At 34.6% G+C, this 27,914-nt stretch overlaps 1 protein-coding gene across 2 annotated transcripts in view; it reads left to right on the top strand.

The window, feature by feature from the left end:
- The first annotated feature begins 1,398 nt into the window (after positions 1-1,398).
- The window catches only part of LOC142979080 (uncharacterized), a 28,464-nt gene continuing 1,948 nt past the window's right edge, over positions 1,399-27,914 (top strand). Inside the window, exons 1-7 of one of the 2 annotated variants that reach the window (XM_076123849.1) lie at positions 1,399-1,726; positions 5,022-5,203; positions 16,123-16,355; positions 18,821-19,273; positions 19,521-19,785; positions 21,347-21,446; positions 25,867-26,053. In XM_076123849.1, coding sequence (XP_075979964.1) covers positions 1,601-1,726; positions 5,022-5,203; positions 16,123-16,355; positions 18,821-19,273; positions 19,521-19,785; positions 21,347-21,446; positions 25,867-26,053 — 1,546 coding nt within the window. In that variant the 5' untranslated portion in view covers positions 1,399-1,600. Of the gene's footprint in view, positions 1,727-1,847; positions 2,407-5,021; positions 5,204-16,122; positions 16,356-18,820; positions 19,274-19,520; positions 19,786-21,346; positions 21,447-25,866; positions 26,054-27,914 lie in introns of those variants that run through there. The other variant, XM_076123850.1, reaches the window with a different exon arrangement.

Below are 27,914 nucleotides of genomic sequence, written 5' to 3'. Positions count from 1 at the left end.
TTTTGTTAATTCAATGTCATTATAATATTAATGTTTCGCGACTTCGTTGAATTTTCTGAATTTTCCCGGGAAATGCGTCATTTTCCCGGGGTAAAAAGTAGCCTATGTCCTTTCTCGGGTATCAAAATATCTCCATACCAAATTTCATGCAAATTGGTTCAGTAGTTTAGACGTGATTGAGTAGCAGACAGACAGACAGACAGACAGAGTTACTTTCGCATTTTTATTATTAGTATAGATTTAAAAATAAAAATAAAATAATAGGTAATTCTTGTACTGCGCTAGTCCATAACATTCACGTATCATGTTTTTTTACACATATTCAGACTACGGGATTCGAAACAGTAGTTTATGAAACATGCAAGTAAATGTTCAGTGTGGAAATCGAACCTACTACCCACGCGCCATGCGGCAGTGCGTGCGGTCACAGTAACCACTGCACCGTCACAACTAGGTCCCTTTGACACAGGTTGGATTACGACTCTGAAATAGTTTTCATATCATCCATAAATAACTGTTTCGAAATTAACCTATATCCATTTTTTTCCTTCCCAGCACATTCTTCCTCTTCATAAACCATACCATTTCTTGCATAATACTAAACTAAAGCAGCAGGATGAATAAATATAATAATATTGGTACATAAACACACGTTTGATATGAGTTTCAGGTAACAAATATACTACTCAAAAGCCGCGTAGTACGCTACACTCTCCGTCTACCCTTTCATCAGTTTCCCACTAATGGACCAGGTTACGGTAACATAAAAGAGCACACAAAGAATCCCTCCGTAATGCAAGGTTAACAAAAAATGAACCACTATCTAGGGCAACATTTGATAAATTTATCATGTAGGTAAGTATACCTACCAAATTTGCGTATGAACCCAAGGGATTATTTTGAGGTAAGGGATAAATCTATTAGGAGTTACATATTTTATGAACACACAGTAAAAACCACATGACTGTGACCTCAAAACAAGCCGCAGTATTTTTTTGTTATAGATGTTACATAACATTTCATTTTAATTATCGTATAAAATTTTATATAGAATTATTAAAAGTTTTTTTGACTAAATAAAAATTGACAGAAACAATTCTAATCCAAAGTAGTAAGAAACCACTTTTATCGAAAACATTTTTGTCGTCAATTATATTGGTAAATGTTTTTGGAGATGTATATTTAGTAGTAGTCTAACATTATTAGAAAGATAGAACACAATATTCTTTTTCGTTGATATAATTTGATACAAACACGTAGTGCGTTCAGCGTATAGCAATCACTAAACGTTGTAAGTAGTTCTGACAATATACAATAGATGGCGCTAGTAGTAAGAACTGTTTTACCTTCAGGAACGACCAATCAAATTTTGAAAAGTGTCCTAGTTTTATGACGTCATTATTTCCACGTTGGAAGTTGTGGGGAAATGTCATGTCCCTTTTTTATTTTGTAAACTAATGTTTGTAAATTGTAAATTATAAAAATGTTAAAAGCACAGTAACCCAGTTCAAATCGTGTTTTTCTACCTGAATAATGTGTTGTATGTGTAATTGATACAATCATTCTACAATGACCTCAATGTGGAACATGTCAGAGGAAAATGACTACCAGCAATAATGACGATATGAACGGGATCCTGGATTATCTTACAAGAAATGACCAGGAACTTGTTGATTTAAATCAGAAAACGGATAAAATGGACAGCTTCCAACAAGACGGCTTAATGGTTAGTATCTTACGTATATAGGTAATCTAGGCACTGATAAGGTATCGCTATTCGCGGTGATATTGTGATGGACCCGGCCGCTTACAATGTACCAAGCGAGCGGTGTGGTGTACGTGCGGTGAAGTAATAGTGATCGCCCGGCGATTGTCGAACCTCGTTGAACAGCTTTCGTGAACTCACGCTCCCACTTTTACCGTTATACGTTCATTTCGTTTCGTGAACGGACGTAGCTCACTCGCGGACTTCTTAACATTCCTGTGTGTTATCTAATTAGTTAATTCCCGCTAATAGGGAGTAGGGTTTCCCCTAACGAGCGTGTTTTCGCGTCGTAATCAGTTGTCAGTACATAGGACAGTGCGTCATAGGTCGGCGGCGCGCCGGCAGTGTGCAGCGTAAACAAGTTGTAATTTGCCAGCTAGGCACCATGCGGTCGCTATCATAGCCATATGCCGCATCAAATATATTGAGTATTCACTGGTACACTGCATACCTGGACTCTTCCCTGTGGATGGGAATAAAAAGTGATTTTTTCATAGTGTTTTAAAACTGACTTCAGTGTTTTTTTCCTTATTGACTAAGTTTCCTGTGATTCACCAATGTTTTAAGTGTTGATTTAATATCCATGCAAACGTGAAGTGTTGAAAATGGATAAAAAACTAGATCTCATGTCTCTGTTTGAGGTAATTGATTTAATTTTTGTTTATATTTTATTGCATCAGGTAAATTTTAAGTTATAAATTTATGTTGAACATAGTTTAAGAACATTATTAACTTAACACGTTCGCTGCCCCCGACGCGTATGTGCGTTTTACGAAACGCACATACGCGTCAGGGGCAGCGAACGTGTTAATCTGTCTGTCGTGGTCTTAACATAAAAAATATATTTTTTTACCTACAGTTACTACCTGTATTTACTAAATTTTGCAGATAAGAGCACAAATAAGGAACTAGGTAAACTTCTGATAAGATGTGATAGTATTGTTCGCCTGTAGTCTGAATAACAAGTTTGAATTTTAATAAGAAAATATTTAGAGTGAGAAATGAAATTCCTTTCACTTAAGTGATGCCCAGTTGGATTCAGAAAATGAAAGTAATGTTTCAAGTTAGCAAGCACAATGTATGGAGCATTCTCACTGAGATAACTTGAATCAGGGTCTGACCAAAATATACAAGCCTGTTTACGATTTACTATTCATAAAAACAATAATTTTAATTTATTGAATGAAAAGTTTAAACAATGAGCATATAAATGAGTGAAGTCATTAATCTAAGAATATTAATTAAATGTAATTAGGTTGTATTATTGTTACAAAGACAATTACCTAATGAAAAGTGCATTATTATCGGTGTACATTTTAGCTTTGTGTGGAGTTTTTTGCTAGGTTGCACAATAATATTTTGGTTTGCAAGCTAAGCATGAATCATGCTTACAATACTAGTGGCAAACATTTACCTTATCCTGTATGATGAAAGTTGTTAAGTTGGCAGTGCAACAGTCAAGTTTGCAAACTTAATGATGATAAAATAGGTACCTACCTTACTTTGATAATTGACTACTTTGATTATACATTCTACATCATAGTTTACTTATTATATTATATTTATTATACATTATTATAATAGATTATACATCTTACATCTGTACATTTATATTTAAAGGTACTAGTAGTGGAAGTATACATAGCATATTCTGAAATATATGAAATAAGTTTTGAGGATTAGTAGCTTCATTTTGTAGATTATTCTGTAATAAACTGTTATTTTTGTGTATCTTATAACTATTGTTCAATAAAATGATGCAATTCTTAGAAGTCAATTTCAAATATTTTGTGCTTGAATAATAAAACCCAAACATTTGATTTTCAATTAAGTAATATTTTAATAAGTTACTTTTAGAACATTTATAACAGCGCAACTTCATTTACATGTTTTATTTGTCATCTATTGTCCTAGGTAACATAAATTTACAATAGTCTTTAAATAAAACCTTAACCCTGGTAAATCTATGTAGTGTTAGGTTATTGAACTTTGATTGATGATGATTATAAGATTACACACTCTCAAATGTCATTGACTTTGTCTACATTACATGTTCATTTATTTAGAGAAGTTACACACACTACAATCATTTTTTTACTCATGATTTTTATTTATGTTTCTTTATATGAATACTGTATTTGGTTCCTCTTGATCAGTCACTCACCTAAACAGTTTAGGACTTGTCACATGTTTTAAGAAGTATGGGGGCAGGGCTACTCAATACTACTCATAATTGAACTCCATGCATAAAACATTTAGGACCTGTTTCACAGCTTATGAACAAAATGCCAGATACTCTATCTGCTAGATTCAGTGACAGAGTAGATTACTGTATGAAAACAATTGTCATAATTCTTTCAGCTAAGCTATCTATGACATATCCAAAAATGTTGGAACCAAGCCTTATCTTACTAGACTTCTGGATTGGTCATCAATGTATTTGTACAAATTTGACATGATAATTACTCATAGTTAATGTTAATCCATTACTTAACTATAATTGAGTCTTTATCTAATTAGTTCCTTGTACTCATAATAGACCTTGACCCATTAAGAATAGAGCTTTTAATTATTGCTAACACAATCACAGTCTATTTGTTTAGAATTTCACTTTCCTAAGGTTGCTTTATCTGTGTTTGTGTAGAATATTCTACATGCTTATTTAAGTCTTATCATATGACAATAAGATTACAGTAGTAGGTGGTGATGTAAGAAAGTGAAAATAAAAGACTAATAATGTACTGGTGATAGTCATTATTGTAGGAATTTTTAAGTAATATGCCCCAGAATAAGTAAAAACTATTTGCTATCAAATCTCCAATATAGGGATGGTGAAGCAGGTTCCACACTTTTAAGACTTTACCTCAGAAGTTACATTCAGTTTACATTATATTCAACAATTTTATATTGAAGCCTTCCTTTCATTACTCCAGTTCATCCAATTCACGTTCGCCTTGTAGCTCTACGAAATCGGATTTGGGATTTTACCACACAATATTCCTTACATAAACATATATTATAACCTAAATGTTATAATATGTTAAAGATCATGTTGAAATGATAATATGTAACGATACCTAATACTTATACATAATAAGACCATAGCCAAAGTCATGTATGTCGTCATTTTTCACCACTTATATTCTGATGGGAAATTCTACTTTCCTATTAGGGAATGAACCTCATTTGCCGTCAGTCCATTGAAAAGAAATAGAAGATTAATCAACAGTATTTAAAAATTACGTTTTCTTTGCAGTCGGACGCATGGCCGACGTCCGACGACTTGCTGGAGAACATATTCTCCTTGGAGCAAGGTTCCCTCAACTTCCTCGAGGAGGCCATGCCAGACTTCAGCCTGTGTGACAACGTGTCGCAACCTTCAGAGGCCATCAGCAGCTCTTGCTCCGACAGTGGACTCTCCAGCGACCAGGCTGAGTTGTAAGTACTCTATATAAGTTCATAATATCTTTATAAATTGTTACCTGCTGGAGAAATTTTGTGAAATGTAGTCTACGTAGTTCTTTGAGACGTTAAAATTAAAATAGTAGAGTTAAGAGTATTCACCAATCCTGATAAACCAATAAAACTTATCTTTGATCAGAGCTAGTGAATAGGGTAGGACTAAACATGTTTGTTCTTAAGAAGATTGACCAAAAGCGGTGGTTTAAAATTGGCTAATGTATATTGAATCAAATTCCACTTAATAGTAACAGTTTCTAGTCGGACATGCCTACATATCCGGTATAGGCATACATTCTTATATCCAAAATCACGCTGGGCGTCAGCAACTTTTTACTTTTACTGTACTAATGAGGTCGCCGGTCTGCACGACTCCACGAATAAAGTACACTCTAATTGCACCACTTAGCATAATGAAAGCATCACTAACTGTTTATTACGCAAAAAGTAAAAAACTTCATTTTTAATAAGTATTTAAAGTAGTTCAAAGAGTAATCGCGTATTACGTAGTTAATTTAAAACAAGTATATCGTGATAAATGTACACGTACTTACGTAAGATCATTAAAGAAATATAAGATTTTATTCGTATTAAAAATACCGAAACAACTTTGGATTATGAAATTACGAAGAGAAATTAACACTCGCAATTCCTGCAAGCCTTTACGGCAGCTTTACAGAGGTATAAAAGTAGAATAATAGACTAATTCAGCTTTTATTACAACAAACGGGTCTCAGTAATTCCTCAATGCAAATGTTATAGTCAGTACATTTGCACTTTGAACACATTATACAAGATAACGTTGCTGGAAACAGAAATTTCCTGTTGGTGTAATGAAATTTTAGTTCTAATTACGAACATTTTAGACAATTATGCAGTTCCAGTTACCTCCAGGCTAGTATATTTTTATATTTGAAAGCGTAGAGCTGTGTTATCAAATTGATAACTTTATCTCTCGTTGGTCCGGACGGTAGTACATGCGATTGTTACGGGTTACGACTTTACGAGCATAGTGATACTGGGTTTTTCTCTTAGGATATTCTCGGTAGCAACCCGGATTCTATGTACCAGGTAAATAGCAACAGGATCCTGTACCTACCTAAAAAATGATATTACATCTGCATTTTTAAATGTGGATGCATTAAAACATATTTTGCTATGTCTATAAACTGTAACATGTTATCAAGAACGATAACTTTTATTGAAAAAATACTAATTAATCAAATAGGTGATAATGGATATTGCGTAACCATATTTTGTTTTGCAGCTCAATGAATCATGTCTATCTACAGCCAACAACAAAACTATAGACACATGTACTGGTTGCATGATGAAAGTGACGTTAGTCACTGTGCAAGTCATAATAATCCACTTATATTGACTGCAGTCTTTCTTACTCTTAAGCCATCCACTTCTCTGCATTCTAAACTGTTTTTTGCACGTTCGTACGTTCCTTACCCCGTCAAAGTTTAATAACCAGCAAGGTCCACAAAAAACAAAGAAATACGACGAAGACACCACGCAAAGCGATAGCTTCTCAATTTTTTAGTACCGGCGCTACACATTCTTGTTCCGAATGACGTATCGCTTTAATATCCTGTTCAAAACGTATACCTACATCGTTTTTATCGTCTTGTTTTTCAATGTTAATCGATAGTCTCTACGGACATTGACCACCATTAGAAAAAGTATAATTGTTCTAGTAGGCTTTCACATATCAATCATTACAAGGATTCGCAACAGTAGCCTCCAGCAAAGCCAGTCTATATACAATCGATCAATCTATTTCAATGCACATAAGAAAGCCGTTCTCGGAACTTGTGTAACTAAGAATTTAGAAGCGTGCATTTAGAATATATTTCTTAGTCATAAGAACGGATGCCAATGTCAAGGAACCTTATTACCATTGCATAAAGGCCACATTAGCGCGTATCTAACGGTTACTATAATGTCATGTCGTGAAGTGGTTTGACTAGTTATACTACGTATATTTTCGACTTGGGTTAATGAACAAGATTTTGAATACGTGTTGAACAACTCGTGTTAGGTAAACGCGTATTCAGAACTTGATATTATTAGATAAGGTTCTTGTTATGTGAAAGGAGTTGATATTTTGAGAACAATTGACGCCTACTGTGATGTAGTAATAGGTGCTGTACAATGACAACTTTCTTATTAGTAATCCGATTAGATCAATGTATGTATGGTGACTAGGCGACATTGTTGTCTGCGAAGTTGATGTATCTATAATCCGTTTATCATGATCCAATACCGAGAAATGAAAACATTAAAAGTAAAAGCGGATCGGAAGGTGCTCTGTTTTGTTTAAATAAGTCATGGAATATCATACTCCTTAAGTCGCATCAATAGGGAAGGAAATAGGTGATGCGTCAAGTTCCTTATAAAGAACAGCTCAATATGTAATTATAAACAGGGATAAATTGCTATAGTTTGCAATGAATAATAGAAACAAAACGAAACCGTGTGATCCGTGCCTCATGTCATTAATTCCCATTAGACATTCTAAAAGGTATCATTACAATCACTATATTGTCCCATACAAGTGCTAAAACATTTCTTCAAAGTACATAGTCGATTGCCGTCCCAAATAGCAAGTAACGGTACCTATATCTATTGCCGCCAATCATAGCCCCTTTAAGAAACAATGAATCAACAGTTGATGCAATTGGCTTGCTTCGGCCAATTTATTTGAGCCAAGCGGTTGGTGTGAGTGACACTTAATGTTTAGTATTCTAATCAGTGTGTGTCGCAAGGAGTACGTGATAAGATTTTTTTTTACAGACAAAGGTCAAAATATTGTCGGATGCGAGCGTGCCGATGTGTGGAATAAATTTCTTATGTAACAGGTTTTCTAGCGTTACCAACTATTTTTTTTATGAAGAGTTTTATAAAAAAAAGATTTTATTACAAGCGCTATTTCTTGTTTTAGTGTTTATATCAAACAATTTGTTCTATTCTATTAAACATATTTTACTCTAGATTAAATTTAGTAGATAAATAGGCTTATTTTTATTCCTTTCACCTAAGAACCTTTCGAAAGATAGTTATTATCAAATATTTATAATAGCGTTATCATAATCACTCTTAACGATAGTAAAATATAGAAAATAAAGTGAAAAGGGCGCACTACATAGAGTCGTATTGAGGTCAACACGTGTAAAAGCCATTTACGTAAATATTATTCGAATGGCTAGATAAATGGTGGTTTGTTCAACTGTACAAATACATGTCTTTGTAATAGACCGTAATGTTCCATAAGACCTTACTAGATAAAGTAAGACGAGTGTTTTTTGTCATGACAATAGCACAAAAGCTGGTCAAGTGCAAGTCGCGCTTGCGTACAAAATGTCCTTGCAATAGGGATTTGAATTCCTTTACAAAATTTTGTCTATATTTTTCCGTGGATAAATTTACTATCTTACTAACAAACTTCGTGTATACTCTGATGAGTTATACAGTGTTTTTTCTTTTTCACTCATATACAGTTTCCAAATTGATTGTAAGTGACAAAACATTTTATAAAGTAATCAGAACTTACATAACGCGAAAATTGTCTGTATTATCTCAGTTCCTGTGTTCTACGATTACCGTATCTAAAGCGTGTAATTCTAATTAAATAATGATAACGAACATAAACTATAAAAACCCAAACTGTTTTATACCAATGTCAAGAAGAGGATAACCAAATAATAAATAACATTTGACTGCCTCCTGCACTAGTTGTGCTTTGTGTCCGTTGTTTGTATGTTTGTAAAAATCCCAGCGACATCGACACAAGAGCAATTATTAGTGCGGGAGATGTCATACACTTATGTCTCTAGAGAAAAAAATATGAGGGTATATACGCAATAGCCACGTGTCTTAATGTTACTGCGCAGTTGATATACCTGAATAAGCGAATAAGAATGGTATTGTGTTTGCATATAGTGATACAAATACTTTACAGAGCACGTGAATACCATTGATTGTGACAAAAGAAGCGTATTTTGAGAAGGGGAGATGAGTATTTATTTAAACTGTCACAACTGAGATGCTTTAAAACATCAATAATGATTAAAAATAGCAATGAATATCCCGTCTTAACTTTGTTAAGTTACTCCTAAAGTAGTAAAATAGTATATTGTTATGACGAAATTGAGGGGTCTTTAAAAGTCCCTCGTTTTCTTGGCTTATTCTTTGGTTAAAAGTAGAGTTAATAGATCGCAAAGACCCATCTGCGTGGTAGTTTAAGGGTTAATAGATCGCAAATTCTTCCTACTGAACACGTCCCCGTCGTACTTAGGTCGATATTTAAATGCAGCACTTTATCTGCAATACTTTTTTGCGTCGTTTAATAAAATTGAACTTTATTTTTACATATAATCAGTAAAACCAATAATTTCAGTCATCCGGCACAAGAAAATAATGATACTACTTTTGCCTAAAGATGGTGGTGCAGAAAAAAGTTGCATCGCCCTTTACTTGACCTTTTCACAGGTTGTTTTCCTTAACTCAGGGTTAAGCAACACTCACTTACCTATCGTGGGCGATAACGCAAAACTTATCGTGCTCCTGCGCAGATACACCTATATATACAGATAGGTTAATATTATTGCGTTTTATTTATTTAATTTGTACGAAATCTTGGGAAAAATATTTGCTGTAAATTTAAACGAGTAGTCTGATAATTGTATTAATAACTTGTTTTCTTCTTTGTCTTACCTACTGGGTGATTTATACGACAGACTGAATAACACAGGTCTACGTTTAAGATAAGAGTAGCCTTGAAACGTAGTGTTCAATTGTTAAGGTGAAGGTTCATACCTACTAATAAAACTGCATCAAATCTGAGATAGATACGCTCAGTGAGGATCGAATAATAGAAAAACTTAATTTTCAAAAGTATGTTTAACACAGTGTTATCGGAATATGCACTTTTATTCCTTATTATCTGGAAAGAAATATGCAGATTAAAAAATAGTATGGATGCGTTGATCGGCCTGCATTGATATTATTTTACAGGGTAAAGAAAGACACGTAATTTCCAGTATACAGAAATTTGAATGATTTTAAGAATTAATCTAATAGGCCTTTATCATCACGTAATTTAGTTATAATATCTTGGACCTATTCACGTGTGGTTTTTTAATTATCTTAGGGCTCACGTGTGGAAAATTGTATCATATCACAATGTCTTTTTGCGCGGTGTTTGTTAAAAAATATTTATCTGTTAAAATTTGTCCTTGATAAAAGCATTTAATGATCACTTGGGCACCCAGCAGATATTATTACCATTTAAAAAAAAATCAAATAATTATTTCATTTTTACCAACTAGCACAATACCTTTTTGGATTTTCACTTAAATCTTCCTCATGCATCATTCTGTTTATTGGTAAAAACCGCATGAAAATCCATCCAGTACACTTGAGTTCAAATCAGCAGTCGCGGGAAAGGACTCTGATTTATAAGTAAAGTGATCTATTTATCCCTCAAAGCATTTCGATTATTTTGCTACATGTTAATGCAAGTTGTTTTTGGCTATATACCATCGGTTCCTATCTTCTTGAGAGTCCTTTCTCTTTATTGCTTTTTGCTCGTAAAAGATTAACGTGTTTTTAATGCATTTTTTATATATTTTATTAATTAAGCGTGATGTAGTATTGAGCTGAGATGCGTTTAAGACCATTCCGCAACCAATGATGTTATAAAACTGAAAATAATACCACCTTTCACCTTTCTCTTTTGCGATGTAGCTATAAAACTAACTATATGTTTAAATATTCTCGTCCACCGCAGTATGTAAAGCCTTGTATTTTTTACTGAAATAGATACACAACACTGCCTTTCACTGAAAGAAAAAACTAGAAATAGTCGCCATTTATTCGTATAAAATTACTTGCAACTGATACGAGACAGAAATTCGTGCATTTAAAACTGTATTTCGTTGCAATCTCTGTCCTAATTTTAGTCAGTTTTGTCAGATAAGCATTGTTATATGTTGCCACATACTGTTTTTAATCATTTTTGTGTGTATTGTGTCATAATGAGTCGTTAAATGTTTGAAGTTGATGATTTAATTTGCTGCTGATAGTTTATCGCATGCTACCGGAGTGTGTGGCATTTGAAACATAAAAATTCTACACCCGAAAGTAGGCAATAAATAAATTTGCTTCGAACGGAGACCGAATTACAATAGCTAAACGACCAAGACATTAGACTTGTAAATAGTTACGTATTTCGCTACTGTTGAGATCAAAATTGTCTTAGTTTTAGCCTTGCTTTATCTTCTTCTTCTTATATATAAAAATGAAACGCCAAATGTGCTTCTAAGCGCGAGCCTCAACAATGGCTCAAACAATTCGACTAATTGTTTTTTTAAATTGTCTTTAAGACACGGGAAAGGTTTTTATGGAGAGAAAAAAAAGCAAAAAAGTTTGTAAACGAGTATATTACTATTTAATGAAGATATTTCTTCATTAAATAGTAATATACTCGTTTAATCTACAGATTCGTGGTACTTTCTCTACACGTATTCATATTGTTTTTCTCGTTCTATACAATATTGGGCAGAACTCCAAGCAATTTCGAAACACTAAACAGTACACGCATCAATACCTTTGCCCTTCGTGTCTTATTTGGACTGTTCACTCCCTTGAGGAATCAAAATTAGGTCTATCACGAGAATATTGTCACGAATAACTGCCTAGATTTAAGAACGGAACTAACTGAAAGTTATAAATAATGTCGACTACAGCATGCTTCTATTATGTAGTTAGCGGTTTCTGTTTCTGTGTAACAGTTATTCTTCATATTTGTGGCGAATGTTAAAAACTGTTATTGGAGGATAATACTCCTCTCTATTAGATACGTAGAACGTTTACTAAAACGGTGAGAATCGGTGGGTGCACCACCCATTACATGATCAGTAGGTCACTTATCACGTATCTCAGTTGAAAACTAGTGTACGTCAAATTAACGGTCACTATTCAGTACATTGCTGCTTTAACAAACGTTATAATCACTTCATTCTCAGGGAGGAAACAATGTACAGCAGAGTAGCTTTCATATAATGGTCAACTGAGATACATGATGGCCCCTCAGGCCACCTACACTTAACATTCGTTTCAGCAGTTACCATAGAGCTGCACCACGTTCAAATTAGCCACGGTCCGTTTGCATACGCAATAAAAGACGCATGTTGTTGGCGTGTTAAATAGCAACAACTTGTGGACATGCTACTTTTACTGCATGCGTAGAAACACGCATGAAATGTCGGATATTTACTACATGACTCAGACACGTTCCATATCACTAAACCCTTTTTCATAAGCTCAATTAGTTTAAAATGTCATATAAATACTGCAAAATCACAAAAACAGTTTTGTGCAAAGCAGCTCAACTATTTAAAGATTTGAAATAGTCATAAAGGCAAACGATAATTATTAGCCTTAATTGTATGTAACTGTTAAAGTAATCAATACTTATCTGAAGCTGATATAAAATATCGTAAATAGTTCTTTCATGCTGATACACTCACGCTGAGCAGTGGGGTAAATCAAACAGATAGCAGGCGTTCAAGGACGGACACTGGAAAAATGCGTGCAAATCATGAATTTCTAGATAACTACGAAACGTTATAGTAACCTATACCTAAAGCAAAAATAAGCGTTAATAGTTCTTACTTACAAACTAACCCCGGCTGACACCGGCTCCAGAAGTAACAATATGGAATGCAGTTACAAATATTATTATTTTTAATTTTTTTATTTGTTTTGGAGTATTTTTTTGTTTGAAGTCGGTTTTTGTTTTGTTTAATTTACCTTCTAGTCTCGTCGTTATTTTCTGCTTAATCAAAGCAATTAGTATCAGTTTTTACCTGTCATTACCAGTTACCACACACTTGTTATGACAATTCCGCGGTATCGTTATCTTCACTAGACGTATTTTTATCACGATCACACAATTGCAAGTATAATACATATAATTCGTTTGATAACAGTCGCATATCAACACAATATTTCCGCCGTATGCTCTTTTAAAAAGTTGGTATACTTGATATCTAAGAATTGGGGGCTGATAACGTTGGTTAAAAGTGTTACAAGTTTTATAGGGCATCTCTGTTTTGACTTATGTTAATACTACGGTTGTTTTTTAATTTACAGCCAGACAATTTTATAGATTCGGCACAGGTCTTAAAATCAAGATCGAAGTTCTCTTTCTTCCTTAATCATTTTCAAACATATCGTTAAACACAGAGAGTGTCGGAGAACCTGTTATTATTTTCCTATAATCAATTCACCTTAAGTAAAAAATATTCGTCAGAGCGAGGTCATTGAAATCCTTATAATTTTACTAAAAGAGTTTAACAAAACATTACTTTACTTTTACCTAAAACAAGTATGTAAATCAGTGCGTAGGCGTTTCTTATTTGATCCTCCTGTCAGATAAAATTTGAATCAAGTCGTGCGAAACTTTAGGGATATAGAGGTAGAGCTTATGATCTCAAGAGCTTGCTCAAGGAGTCTATATTTAGAGTTCTATGTTAAACGGAACGTTCAAGCGTTAATATTAATGTCTGCCCTTCCGTTTGTTCGAGCATGACATTCGTAGAATGCTATATTTGTTTTGAGGTATTACTCCCTCGGAAACAGATATACGAAACCTCCATATATTATGATCCACAATCATGTAATCTCGAATTCTTAGTATGGGGGTTCGAGGCGTGTTCAAATCTCTTTATTTATTTATGTACTTACAGTCTTATTGTTTCTTTCACATGCAACCTTACCGTACATTCTATCGAAATCAAACAGTTAAAATATTCTATCGAAAACGATATCGAATATACACTAGTCCCAAAAATTAAGGGATATAAAAAAAGAATCCAAATTTTTGGGTGATTTTCAACAAGCTGTAACTCCGAGGAAAATGGTCGTACAGAAAAAATAAAAACAACAAATTGTAGCTCCAAGTGTCTAGTTTTTAGATATGACCATGAAATTTTTTTGTCATCGCCAGGTCTGGAGAAATCCTACGAAAACTACCAAAAAAAAGTTTTTCCAAATTTTTTCCCTCCTAAAAAAAGGTCCACGGGCTTCAAAATTTTTTTTTTGATTCTTTCGTTCTAAAGTTCTTTTAGAAAAAAATTTTTTAGAAAAAAAAATTCAAAGCGCTGCGATTTTTTTTTCATTGTGCCCCGAAGCTTCAAATTCTTTGTTGTTGCAAAAATCACCATTGTGAGCAATTTTGTGATTTTTATTCATTTTTTTAAAAAAACATTTTTTTTATCTCTAAAATCTTTATTTTTTCGATTAAAAAGCAAATCGCAAAATGAGAGATCGTCTACCGCTGCCATGAAGTCAAAATCGAGATTTGTCAGTCCATAAGACACTGGTCCACTGTCTACGACCCCAATCGTGATGGTCATGCGCATAAGCCAATCGGGCTCGACGATGTCGTGGAGTGAGCATAGGCACGCGATTTGCTTTTTAATCGAAAAAATAAAGATTTTAGAGAGAAAAAAAAATTTTCATTAAAAAAATGAATAAAAATCACAAAATTGCTCACAATGGTGATTTTTGCAACAACAAAGAATTTGAAGCTTCGGGGCACAATGAAAAAAAAATCGCAGCGCTTTGAATTTTTGAGGGATTTTAGGGGACACTTTGAGGTTGAAAAATTACCGACGATATCCTTCGTTCATCCATTTTATCCAAAGTTATACCAAGTTATCCAAATATCCTTAATTTTGCGAATTTTTGTCTTTTTTTCAGTCAGAGTTTTCAATTCAAAAAAAATTTTTTTCTTAAAAGATGTTTACATTTTCTTATAGAGAATATTGTGCAGTTTTCAAAACCCTCCTTTGATTTCCTATACAATCATTATTTCCGGAGTTATTGAATATCAAAGTCAAAAATAACTTTTTTGCTTTGATTGACGATAACTCCGTGACAAATCGTCGTACAGGCTTTTTGAATACGGCAAATTAAAGAGGATTAAATTTTCTAAAAGAACTTTAGAACGAAAGAATCAAAAAAAAAATTTTGAAGCCCGTGGACCTTTTTTTAGGAGGGAAAAAATTTGGAAAAACTTTTTTTTGGTAGTTTTCGTAGGATTTCTCCAGACCTGGCGATGACAAAAAAATTTCATGGTCATATCTAAAAACTAGACACTTGGAGCTACAATTTGTTGTTTTTATTTTTTCTGTACGACCATTTTCCTCGGAGTTACAGCTTGTTGAAAATCACCCAAAAATTTGGATTCTTTTTTTATATCCCTTAATTTTTGGGACTAGTTTAGATCAATAAGTTTTCAATTTAAAAGATGCGGGTAAAATATGATGTAATTGTAGAGAACAATTACGTATGCATTTAATGCTCCGGGTACGAACCAATCGTTGATGCATAATGAGTAATGGTTCTGAGTCCTTGAAACCTTTCAACATTCATATTTGCGACGAGAAAAAAACAATTGTGGAAACGGTGTTTTTAACCACGATACTTTAATACATCAAAAGGTTTAATAAATAACCTATTACCGTTATAGCAATATCCTTTATACACACAGTAATGACTTAGGAACGTTGCTAAATCATATAAAATTTAGTATTTCCTCGAAGGTTTAAGCAGATGTGTTCTACATCAATATTTTACTAGCTTAATGAAGGCATGCGTGGAACAGTTTACTGCCACACGGTTCTAAATTCCTCATCGCTTCTGCGAACATGCTAACAGTAAAACCTACCTATGTTATGCGTCAGTTGAAACCAATAAACAGCAGTCATCAATGTCCATTTTGGGCTAATATTATTTTTATAATACGGGACTTATGACATCGTTTACACACGCAAAATATTTTCCAAAAGTTGAATATGACTAATGGAAATTGTTCTTTCCAGTGACTTCGAACAGCAATTATCACCATTCCTGATACAAAACTCCTGCGATGAGGATGCGGGAGCTTCCCCCATCGGTTTGGAGCCCACCAGCCCCGGGAACGTGCAAGACGTCATCATCCAGGACTCGAACGAGTCTAACAGCTCTACCGAAGTGACTGATACGTTTGACATGCTGAACTTTGAGCAGAATGTCGTACCTGGATTCATTAACAAAAATACATTCCAAAGTCCTGGTGAGTTGTTTATTATATTTGCCTTTTTGGCCTTCAATGTATAACTATGTGTGCATGTTTTTCGTAATTGTATGGCGTTTTTGTGGTTGAAAATAACACATGTGTATGTCTGTTGTTGAGACGGTTTTATAGAATGTAAAATATAATTAACACTAGACTCTTTGAAACATTGACTTTCCTTCAATAACAATGAGCAGCATCTAGCATCAATTATGGTAGGTACTTAATTATTTTTAAAACTACGCTGTATCTTACAGTAACACGTTCTGGAATTCCGAGATTTCTAAAGCTGAAATTCAAAAGAATAACAAAGCTAAGACAATAGGTACAATTCTCACATTTCAAATATGATTTTCTCAAGACTTAAAACAATAAGTTTGAAATCAAAATGCTCTGTTCTCGAATAAGCCAAAATAACGAAAATGCTCTGGAACATATTCAGTCTAATGTAAATGTGGAACGGAGCTCTTAGCAGAACCTATATTAAAATAACATGTGCTTCTATGCTTCATTCAAGCACTTGGCTATAAAAGTAGTACGTTTATTATCGCTATATTGAACGTTTATCGTTTCAACTGTGACCTTCATATTATTTAAACACGAATACTTGATCAAATACTTTATCAAAAGAATGTTGGTACTTAATTTAGGTATATCTCGATAATGTTTCCATGCAGCTGAACAAATGAATTTATACATGTACGGTCTAGACCAACCACGTTGAGTTGCGTGTACGCAGCTCAAATTAGTCATCCTCCTTGCCGCGTAATGAAAATTCCAATTGTATAAAGTAGGCGTAAAAACGAGTCGTTTCTACGTGCTTTATACAGGGTGTCCCAAAACTCAACGATAACCCGAGACAGGATGAAAGGCCAAGTCATACCGGCTATAGGAAAAATAAAAAAAAAATTCCATATCACTTAGTTCAGCAATAATAGACACTTTTCAAAAAAGTTGAAATTCCACACCCTTGGTCGCATTTTCAAGTCCTGTGATCACCAATGTCACAATTTCGCTGTGTTTTTTTGAATTTCGTGATCTTAATTAAATATGCTATTTATCGGGTAACAAATTAATGCACAAAACATTGTTAATTTAATAAAAAAAGTTAAGTTTTAGTGAGTCATCTTTCTCAAAAATATCGTTAGTCAACTTTGACGCTTCATACTGAAAAAAAAATGTACTACACTACCCTTGGCAAGTTATTTCAAAAGTTGGCGCATTTAATCAAGATTTCAAAATAGTATAACACTTGCCACTTTTCTCGCCATTAAAAATGTTATTTTTATTTGAAAGAAGAGTATCCTCGCAAATGGATCAGACGCAGTGGTACAATTTAATGGCATCCTCGTTCCCCCGATCTAAATATAGTAGATATTTTTTACTGGGAATGCATAAAAGAAAAAGTCTATTCAAAATCAATACAAAATCTATCAGAACTTCGTCAGAAAATTGACACAGCGTCAGAAAAAATAAATGCAAGGAATTTTGCTTGACTGGTGAAAAAATCTTTTGTACGTCGTTGCAGAGCCTGTATTCGTGCCAGACTCCTTAAACTAAAGTAATTCCGAATTGTTTTCCTCTAGCATGAATTCAGGCTCTGCAACGCCTTACAAAAGACCTTTGCACCGGTCAATCAAAATTCCTTGCATTTATTTCCTCTGACGCTGTGTCAATTTTCTGTCTAAGTTATGATAGATTTTGTATTGATTTCGAATAAACTTCTTTTATGCATTCCCAGTAAAAAATATCTACTGGATTTAGATCGGGAGAACAAGGAAGCCACAAAATTGTACCACTGCGTCCGATCCATTTGCGGGGATACTCTTCGTTCAAATAAAAATAACGTTTTTAATGGCAAGAAAAGTGGCAAGTGTTATACTATTTTGAAATCTTGATTAAATGCGCCAACTTTTGAAATAACTTGCCAAGGGTAGTGTAGTACATTTTTTTTTCAGTATGAAGCGTCAAAGTTGACTAACGATATTTTTGAGAAAGATGACTCACTAAAACTTAACTTTTTTTATTACATTAACAATGTTTTGTGCATTAATTTGTTATACGATTAATAGAATATTTAATTAAGATCACGAAATTCAAAAAAACACAGCGAAATTGTGACATTGGTGATCACAGGACTTGAAAATGCGACCAAGGGTGTGGAATTTCAACTTTTTTGAAAAGTGTCTATTATTGCTGAACTAAGTGATATGGAATTTTTTTTTAATTATTCCTATAGCCGGTATGACTTGGCCTTTCATCCTGTCTCGGGTTATCGTTGAGTTTTGGGACACCCTGTATATACCTACTTGAATTGAGAGAATAAAGAATTTTATTGCTCTATTTTCTCTAAACGATAACTACAATAATTGATATTGTGTCGTAGGTCACGAATATGCATGCATAATGTATGGGATCGTTATTTGCCACACGTTTAGTAATTGTTCCATCGTTCTCCCTAATAGGTAAGACCAGTAGAAAACGGCGTCTCTCCCATACGCCGCAGGTGGCAGTACAACCGAAGGTCCAAAAACCGACGGTGAAACTCCCCGCCGCCACGAGCACACAGAAACCGCAACTTGTAGTGAAGGCCCAACCCCAGAAACCCGTCAAAGTCGCCAACATTCAAGTACTGAACCCGCAAACGAAAGTTTACTCCAAGCCGGTCGAAAGCGTCGCCCCGCAGAGACGAGTTATCAGAGTAGCCCCCATGGCCGGCAACCCTCGCTCTATCCTTCTGCCTGTCACGATAAAAGACATGAAAGACCTTAAATCTATTAAAATCATCAACGCCGCGGATCTTAAGAATGCCTCTAATCTGAAACTGGCCGCTGCCAATCTTTTGTCACAGAGCAAACTACAAGATTTGAAATTGGAACCCCGAAATGATTACGACTACGACCACAACAACCACTGCGGTGAGCAATATTTAATTATTTAGTTCACCATCTTACAAGACAGTCGCCATCTTTTGATTGGCGCCAATTGCACGAATTTAGCTATAGTGACATAACGCAACCGGTTCGGTCGTTGAACTCGTTAAATATTAACTTTCGTTAATACGCAGAAGAGCGGCAAAATAACCTGCTTTTTGTCGGAAACAAATTCACTTGTTTAGTTAAGTTTTCTCGTAACATACAAACCTAACTTTATTTGTCCATTCAGATGACTCAGGGAGTGAACGTAGCGATGACGAGGACGACCACAAGGATCCGGTCGGTGACGGGAAGAATGGTTACCCGCGTTTGGTCCTGACTGCTGAAGAGAGAAGGCTATTGGCTAAGGAAGGAATTACTTTACCTACTAGTTACCCATTGACCAAACACGAAGAGAGGGAGTTGAAGAGGATCAGGCGCAAAATCAGGAATAAGATCTCTGCCCAAGACTCGCGTAAAAGAAAGAAGGAATATGTTGACGGACTCGAAGACAGGTAACTATCTATACTTGGTAGTATCTGTATTTTTGTATAAAGCCTCGCGAATCGTTGGCGTGTCAATGAACTTGAGCGCCTCATTTGTCAATTTACATATTATTCGTACGTATTAGAATAAGTATCGTGGATGTTTGCCAAGTAAGGTGCTATTAAATTTAGTTCTGTCATTGCCCTTCTACGATGTTCGTTAGATGTGTTTTTCGCATACCATTATTTAGGCGAGACTGCTTTAATAATATTTGTCATATTACTATCTTACCAGACACGGGTACTTTTAGGATGAGAATAATAAATTAGACTTAACACATGCAAAATGCAATTTTGACTCGAAACTATATTTATAGCTATTTTAGGGACTTGAGCCAGTTTCCTCATGATATTTTCCTTCATTAAAGTTTATTACCTATATCCAAATATAGTTAGCATTATAACCTAATTAATACGATAAAATCAATTAGCATATCACCGGTGATATGAAATCGTTGACCTGAAACAGTCAACGTGTCAAATCTAAGCGCTTATGACGCAACACACACACGCAGCTCAGATTCAGGCCGCTAAGAGATATCTGCATGCAATCAATTTCATGTTGCATAACAATTTATATGAAAGTCAGTACCTAAATTGGTTGACGTGAACTTTTGTAGATCGATTCATGAATATTTAAAGCAAAAAGTGGTTTTTGAACGTAGTTTTGTAAGTACAGTTGATTTTTAAATGCCATGATTCAAAAAGTACGATACTATAGGATGTTATATCTTAAAATTAAATATTCATCTCTTGTCCTTACTGACTAGTGGTCTATGCAATAGAACGTAGGTTTTCAATAAGTTGCCTAGTTAACATGGCATTTATTCTACAGCAAATTGAATGTGTACTGTAAACACTGATTAGACTGCACAAAAAAGGCAAATAAAAATGTATAAGCATTGAAACGAGGTTAGATCAAAACATAAAACAGCATGTTCATAGTCCCAAGGACACCGGTATACTAATCAATTAAAGGCTTCATCCACACTGACATAGCTTCCACGCTAGAACAACTGAATCGATTATACCGTTTTAATACTAAGGCTAGAATGAAATACGTGTAGTTAGTCGGTGTTTGTCATTGAGAAGCCAAGTAAAGCCTGTTTGATTATTTGACAGGTTTGGCGCAATTTTTATACGTCGTATGAGACTTTAAAAAATATTAATACTAAGATACTGTAGAAGATTCTAGTCCAACAATGAGACAAAAATGGGTTAAATATTTATTTACTGAAATGAACTTTGCTGCTGGCTAGGAATCACCTATATTTTCCTTGGTTCAGATTTATTTTGTTCCTTACCCTACGATAAGAATGATTTACTTCTGTGTTCAGTTTTCCGTAACGCATATAATATAATAGGTACCTTTCTACAAGAACCTCGTAAATTGCTTCAAAACCTGTGATAAATATTCACACAAATTTTAATAGGCCATTTTACGGTACCATTATTTGTCAAGTACAAAGTTATCCTTATAAACTGTACCGATGTTTCCTCATCCAATGTTAAACATTGTCCATTGTTTCAGAGTAAAACAGTGCACAGCGGAGAATCAGACGCTAATTAGGCGGATAAAGATCCTTCAATCACAGAACCAGTCTTTGACGGCTCAACTAAAGAGGTTACAGGTAAATATTAATGTTTATTACTATATTGTCGCCAAGTATTGTAAAATTGTCAAATGGGATATTATGAACAATGTTTTTGTCATAACACTTACATAATTCCCGGTACCATAAAAAATATAATAATTAATTAGCATCTGATGAAATTAATTTATCGGAAAAGTGGTATACGGGGATACGTGGCGTAAAACGATGCGGCTTATTGTTCCACAGAAGGTAGAAAAAAAATGGATGGTATGGATTTATATACCTTTCTAAAGGTAAAAGAAATAATTATTAAATATTTGCAGTTGCTTTCAAGATTGATTAATTAGTGTACACAGACTTATTACTTTTTATACCCTCTTTATAACAGTAGTACAGACTATTGTCGCTTATTGCAGACTTATTGACGCACCGGAAAGTACAAGGTTATTCTTATATAACTTACTATGTATATATTTGCTTCAATTATGGTTAGGATTTTGTTAACGATTTTCCGGTATAAAGTACATTTGTGTTTTTCAAAGAGTAATTTTCAGTTTGCTTGTGTTATGTGTTCCTAAGTCAGCACTTTGTTTAGACTATCTCAACTTGTAGACAAAATAAAACAGCTGACAAAGACATTAGACGAATGAAGTCACCTCGTGACTGCGCTGAGGCATTGTAGTGCTTAGACAGATATTTGACTCATATGAATGATACATATAGGTAAATATATTCAAATGATAATACTTGTTAAAATTACGATAATTTTGTTAAAAATATTTTGTTATTACAATTTCGGGCAGATACTAGATTCTGATAAGTCTATGCTGCGACTTACTCTTTATACAAGAAGCAAACTAGAGTAATATTGAAATTATTTAGGTATTAAATCACCTAACTGATTATTCCCAATAACACCAATACATGTATTTAGAATTAAAACTAAAGTCAATATGAATAGATAAGAAGCATTGTCTAACTTTACAGTCAAAACATCCACAAAAATGCTAAAATTAAATTATCATTATGAGCTTGTCCTTGCATACGGATTTCGTAGATTGTGAATCGGTAGTTGTAAATCAGAAAAACGTCTTTCTCAAGGATTTTAGTGAATTGTTTACTTATAAAGTAGCTATCAGGGTATTTATATAATAAACCTTTATACTGATATTTTGATAACCTGTAGCGAAATATCAGATTGTAATATGAGTAGCCGTGCATAACAAATTAATTTAAAAGTAATATTTTATACACATAACATAATGAAAATTACAAGGTTTTCTGCTCGTTGAAAATGTGGGATCCTATTTGGAAAGTTACAATAAAATTGAAATAATTCCACGTTTTTTTTTAACTCGTTCTACTTTTTTTACCCTAGTGTAAAAACTTTTACCTGGTTATAAAGCTACCTTCATATAATTTTTAAAACTCATTTTTGTTTTTTCATGACATTTCAAGTACACACGTTATATTCTCTATTAATTACTTTATTCCCACGCTATGCAATACTTATGTAAAGCTTTTGCTTTATTAATTTTACTCAGGTGCCTAAAGCAGTTTTTAAATTGAAAGTATCCATGATGGAGTACATTAAAAATATATAAACCATGTATAACAACTGGTTGTTTTCTTATTTCAGTTACGATAAAATACACTCAGCGGCAGAAAAAGTGGCCCAAAGTAAAACTACGATAAAACTTTTTATCACAACAATACATGGTTATTATTTTGGCTATAACTATTAGTTAAACAGTTTATACACAAGTTTAGTTACAATTTACACTAAATAGTCGTAATTTTTTATCAAAAATGGGAAAAATTAAAAAATACAGGTTTTTTCGTAATCGTTTATTAAAAGTTTTCGCAAAAAACTAATTCTGCACCAAAGAAAAAATCAAGTTTATACCGCGTGTTAACTTCTCTAGCATTTATGGTGACCTGCATGCGTTCTGGCATGCTTTGGAGGATGTTTTAATTACTTCTTGAAGAATTTTATCCCACACTCAGACTAGAGCGGTTCTTAGCTCACCAAGTGATTCTGGTGGGTTGAGCAGTGCACGTACACTGTTTTTTAGCATGTGCCAGACATGTTCTACGGGGCTGATGTCTGGACTGCGAGCAGGCTAAGCCAGTTTTCGAATCCCGATATCAGCAAGGTACGATTCCACAACGCGGGCGCTATGAGCGCGCGCATTAAACTGCATTAGAGTTAATCCTCCCGACCAATGAAATCCATAAGTGGTACAACATGGTCTTGGAGGATTTCTTCAATGTACCCGGCTGCTGTTAGGCGCTGATCTACGATGACAAGCTCCGTACGTGCCTCCAAACATACACCTCCCCACACCATAACAGACCCACCTTTGTAACTGACCGACTGACGTGTTGTGTTGGGAAGAAACCGTTCTTAATGGCGTCTGTACACTCTCTCACGACCATTTGGTGCTCTTAATGCTATTCAGCACTCATCGGTAAACAAGAACTAGCTCCATTGGTCGATGGACCAATTCACATGTTTACGAGCAAATCGTAATCGCGCAACTCGATGGTGTCTCTCGAGTTCTGGTACTCGGGCTGGTCTTCCTGCCCGTAAATTACGTTCTCTTATCCTTTGCCTTATGTTCTTTTCACTAAGAATGACTCCGCGTGCCGCTTGAAGCCTCTAGTGAATCTCAAATGCTGTCAGAAAGCGGTTTCTCAGCACCTCGAGGTTAACAAATCGGTCATCTCTTGCGGATGTACATCGTGTTAGTCCACTTCCTGGTCGCCGCGTGTAGAGACCAGTCTCACGATACCTCCTAATCGCAGACCTTAAAGTGCTACGCGATACATTGAAAAATGCAGCCACCTCTCAATGGTAATGGCCCTGATCGGACAACAAGACAACCTAAGCCACTTAGTCAGCAGTAAGTGGCATCTTCAAATCTTTTCTAAAATCTAAATAGACCAATAATCAATAAAAATCACAAAAGAAATCGTTTCCGTGCAGCAATATTTCAAAATACAGAATTCAACTGACCGCTCGAATCAACACTGAATTCAGTGCTAACACACATTGTTAGGAAAAGTCTTCCGTCACTTAAATTAATCTCAAATTAAACACTTCATAACTATTATGTATTAATAAAATACAAGCATTACGTGTTTGATATATATATTGACAGAGAATGCCAAATCGTTATATGATTAATATATGGCATCTACCATAGAGTAGAAGGAGTTTAGGTGGAGTTTAGGTTCACCACATTTCTCCCCTCCTAACCTCTTAGCTGTTCTGCTGAATATAAGATTCGGCGAACGAGTACAGGCCCGTGACTACACGAGTGCTAAGCACCATTGGCAGTTTGGTACTATCACAAGACGTCTAGGCCGACTTCATTATGAGATCCGCACCGACAACGGCGATGTCTGGCGCCGACACCTCAATAACACTAAACAGATCACTTCGCAACTACTTACAACAATATATCTTTCATATATAACTTAATTTGTTTACAAATTCACGATAAGCGCTTGGGCCACTTTTTCTGCCGCTGAGTGTATTTTCATTTATAGAAATCGTGTGCTCAGATTATTATTCTACTATTTTACTTTAGTTTTTTTTATTTATTGCCCGTTGGTATCAATAAGTCGATTTTTATCAACCACATGCGCAGGTCAACTCATTTATGCTTACTGCTTTTAAACAATGCTGGATCTTTAAGTGATAAAAATATATTTAAAAAACGAGACCTATTGGTCATATTTATTAACAATGTTTTCATTTTGCAACTTTGTACTATATTTTGATATTATCGATTACACGTGGACGATGTTAGTAACAAGTAATAATATTTTACTGCGTGCACGCAACAGTGGAAAGTAAATCAAAGTTTATCAGTTTATCACGCCGTTCAGTCATTAACGTTACATTTTATGTAGGTGACTTTTAGTACTATATTTATATAGAAATTAAACGTACTATCTCACGCCTTGTGGATATAATTGTAGGTATAGGTAGCTATTATAGCATGCACATGCATTGTGTGATTGTTTCTAGATATAACTGATTTTAGATAAATTCTGAAACCGAATGTGACTTTGTATGTTGGGAAATTTAAATTTTATTTAATAGTAGATGTTTTGTAAAATAAACTGTTAGATTCTAGACAGAATTAAATTCAAGATTCCACATAGTCTGTAGAATAGTAAAACTAAAAGATATAAAAGTGAAAATAAACTTATGTAGATTTGGTAATTGAGTGAATTCCTGAAATACGACGTCGCGAACCTACTAACTAGCGTTGGGAGCTCAAGGCAACGCAAGGACTTCAAGGCCTAACCTCTCTCATTCATGCTAGTCATCCCGTGCCCTACAGTGACAAAATACCAGATTAAATTGAAATATAAGTAGAATAGTAGAAAATATGTGTTTTTTTTTCAATTTCACAATATAACCGTATACGTTTGTCTCCAGAACGTGCTCACAGGCGTGACAAGCGGTTCGACAGGCAAGTCAGCGCAGCCCGCAACATGTCTGCTAGTGCTGCTGCTGTCCGTGGCGCTGGTGGCGCTGCCGTCCATGCGCGAGGAGCTGCGGCCGCGAGCCGACGCCGCGCCCAACACCACGCCCGTCACGCGTGCGCTACTCTCCGCCACCAATAGTAAGTTACTATGATGTACTTATGCCCGGTTTCTGAGACACAATTAGCAGCAGTTAACTATTCAAACTGTCATGTTTATATGAGCTTAAACGCTATTTATTAGATAAATTACTTAAAACACCGGGGGTTAGTGAATTTTAAGTTATCCCAAGATATTTTTTTCGGATGCATATCACTCCCATAGGGGTAGACAGGGAATGGCGTTGGCCCCATTATTTTTTTATTAGCTTGTCCTCTAACTACCTATATCATGTAAATATGTATATGAAATAATCCTAAGTACTATCGAACAAACTGAATCATGACCCACCATGTGCTCATTTTCTAAAAAACGTCTATATACGCGAAGGTCGAAATTGGCTTGAACCTACGTTTCCTTGGTGATGAATTTGTTATCTGTCATTATTGCCACCAACCTTTGTGCGCCAATACAATAATGCTTTGCTACCGTTTACAACTTAACAGGCTCCGTGGCGTAGTGGGTTGATGTTACGACTGCGACGCGTCAGGAGTGGGTTCGATACCCACCCAGGACATGGTTTATTCGGCCATTATAGGAAATAATGTTACTATAAAAATTTTAATAATATAGGGTAACCAGCATAGTTATTACCCGGTTAAGGAATTGATACACAATTTTGGTCAATAGTATCTTTATTTAGAAAACATTGACATAAACTCTATTATAAACGCAACTTAAATATTCTTTCTAAAAGAACATCAGTCCTTTGTTTCAATAACTTTATACTAATTCAATATAAAACACTTAAAAACCAGAAATACTGGCGAATACTGTTAATTCAAATGTGTTATCCTTAACAAATATTGCAACAAACTTACTTATTCTTTTCGAACTAGACACCTGTCGCACAAACGTCGGACATGATCGAGTTTTATAAATTAAAAACCATAAATAACCATTAATAACCATGTTACCAGTATTCTAAAAGTGACATATCAATCGCAATTAATTTGAACTGGTTACTTTAGAAATTAAAATAAACGTATTATTCCTTAACATTGGCAATCACTGTATGATGGGCAATGACTATAGTGGTTACCCTAATCGTTTCACAGATTTCTAAATGACGTGCTATTTGATATTTGACACAAATAGGTTTTTTCGTAGTGAAAAGAGTTTAGACTATTTACATTCTAGATTCAAATTAAGAGTGTTTTATAGAAAACGTATCTACGTACTGTAATAACAAAGGTCAAAATTGTCTGTAGTCGTAATACATCATAACACAGTCGTATGCATGTTTAAAATGTCCTAAGTGCAACTTTGACAATAGAGATGAATTTCTTACTGTTTTGACGATGTCAAGCGAATTATCGGCAAAATGGGTCATGATTCAGTTGGTTCGATAGTACATTATAAAAAGGTTGATTTACAAGCGTTGTAAGAGCTTTAGAGCTTGTTCCCAAATTTCACAATGAATTATAATACAGTCCTAAAACTGTGTTAGGTTTAAACAAATATTTTCTCTGACCTTTAAGTAAGCTTGTAAGCTGCCACGTGTGTTTACCTAAAGGTCGGCCGTCGACCACACAACCACGTGTCAAATATAGGCTAAAGATCGCAATTATAACGCATTTGTTACTACGTTATCTGTCCTTATTAGTTACAAATTACGTTATATTTTATAAGTAAACAGTAGTCGGTATCTGTACATGCGTCATTGCAACTGCAAATTATGCGTATTGTTGCATTTTATGACCAAGTTTCATCACCTTTATGTATTCATTTTCGTATTAGGTAGTTTTCTATTCTGTTCCTATGTACTGTTCAACTTTCCAGTTAGTATTAAAAGATATCAATATAAAAAGTTTGAATAAAATATAGATTAGCCCCTACACA

The sequence above is a fragment of the Anticarsia gemmatalis genome, chromosome 15 (genome assembly GCF_050436995.1).
Source record: "Anticarsia gemmatalis isolate Benzon Research Colony breed Stoneville strain chromosome 15, ilAntGemm2 primary, whole genome shotgun sequence".
Classification (NCBI taxonomy): domain Eukaryota; kingdom Metazoa; phylum Arthropoda; class Insecta; order Lepidoptera; family Erebidae; genus Anticarsia; species Anticarsia gemmatalis.
Note: the sequence above shows the minus strand (reverse complement) of the source record. Positions and strands in the feature narration are given on the sequence as shown.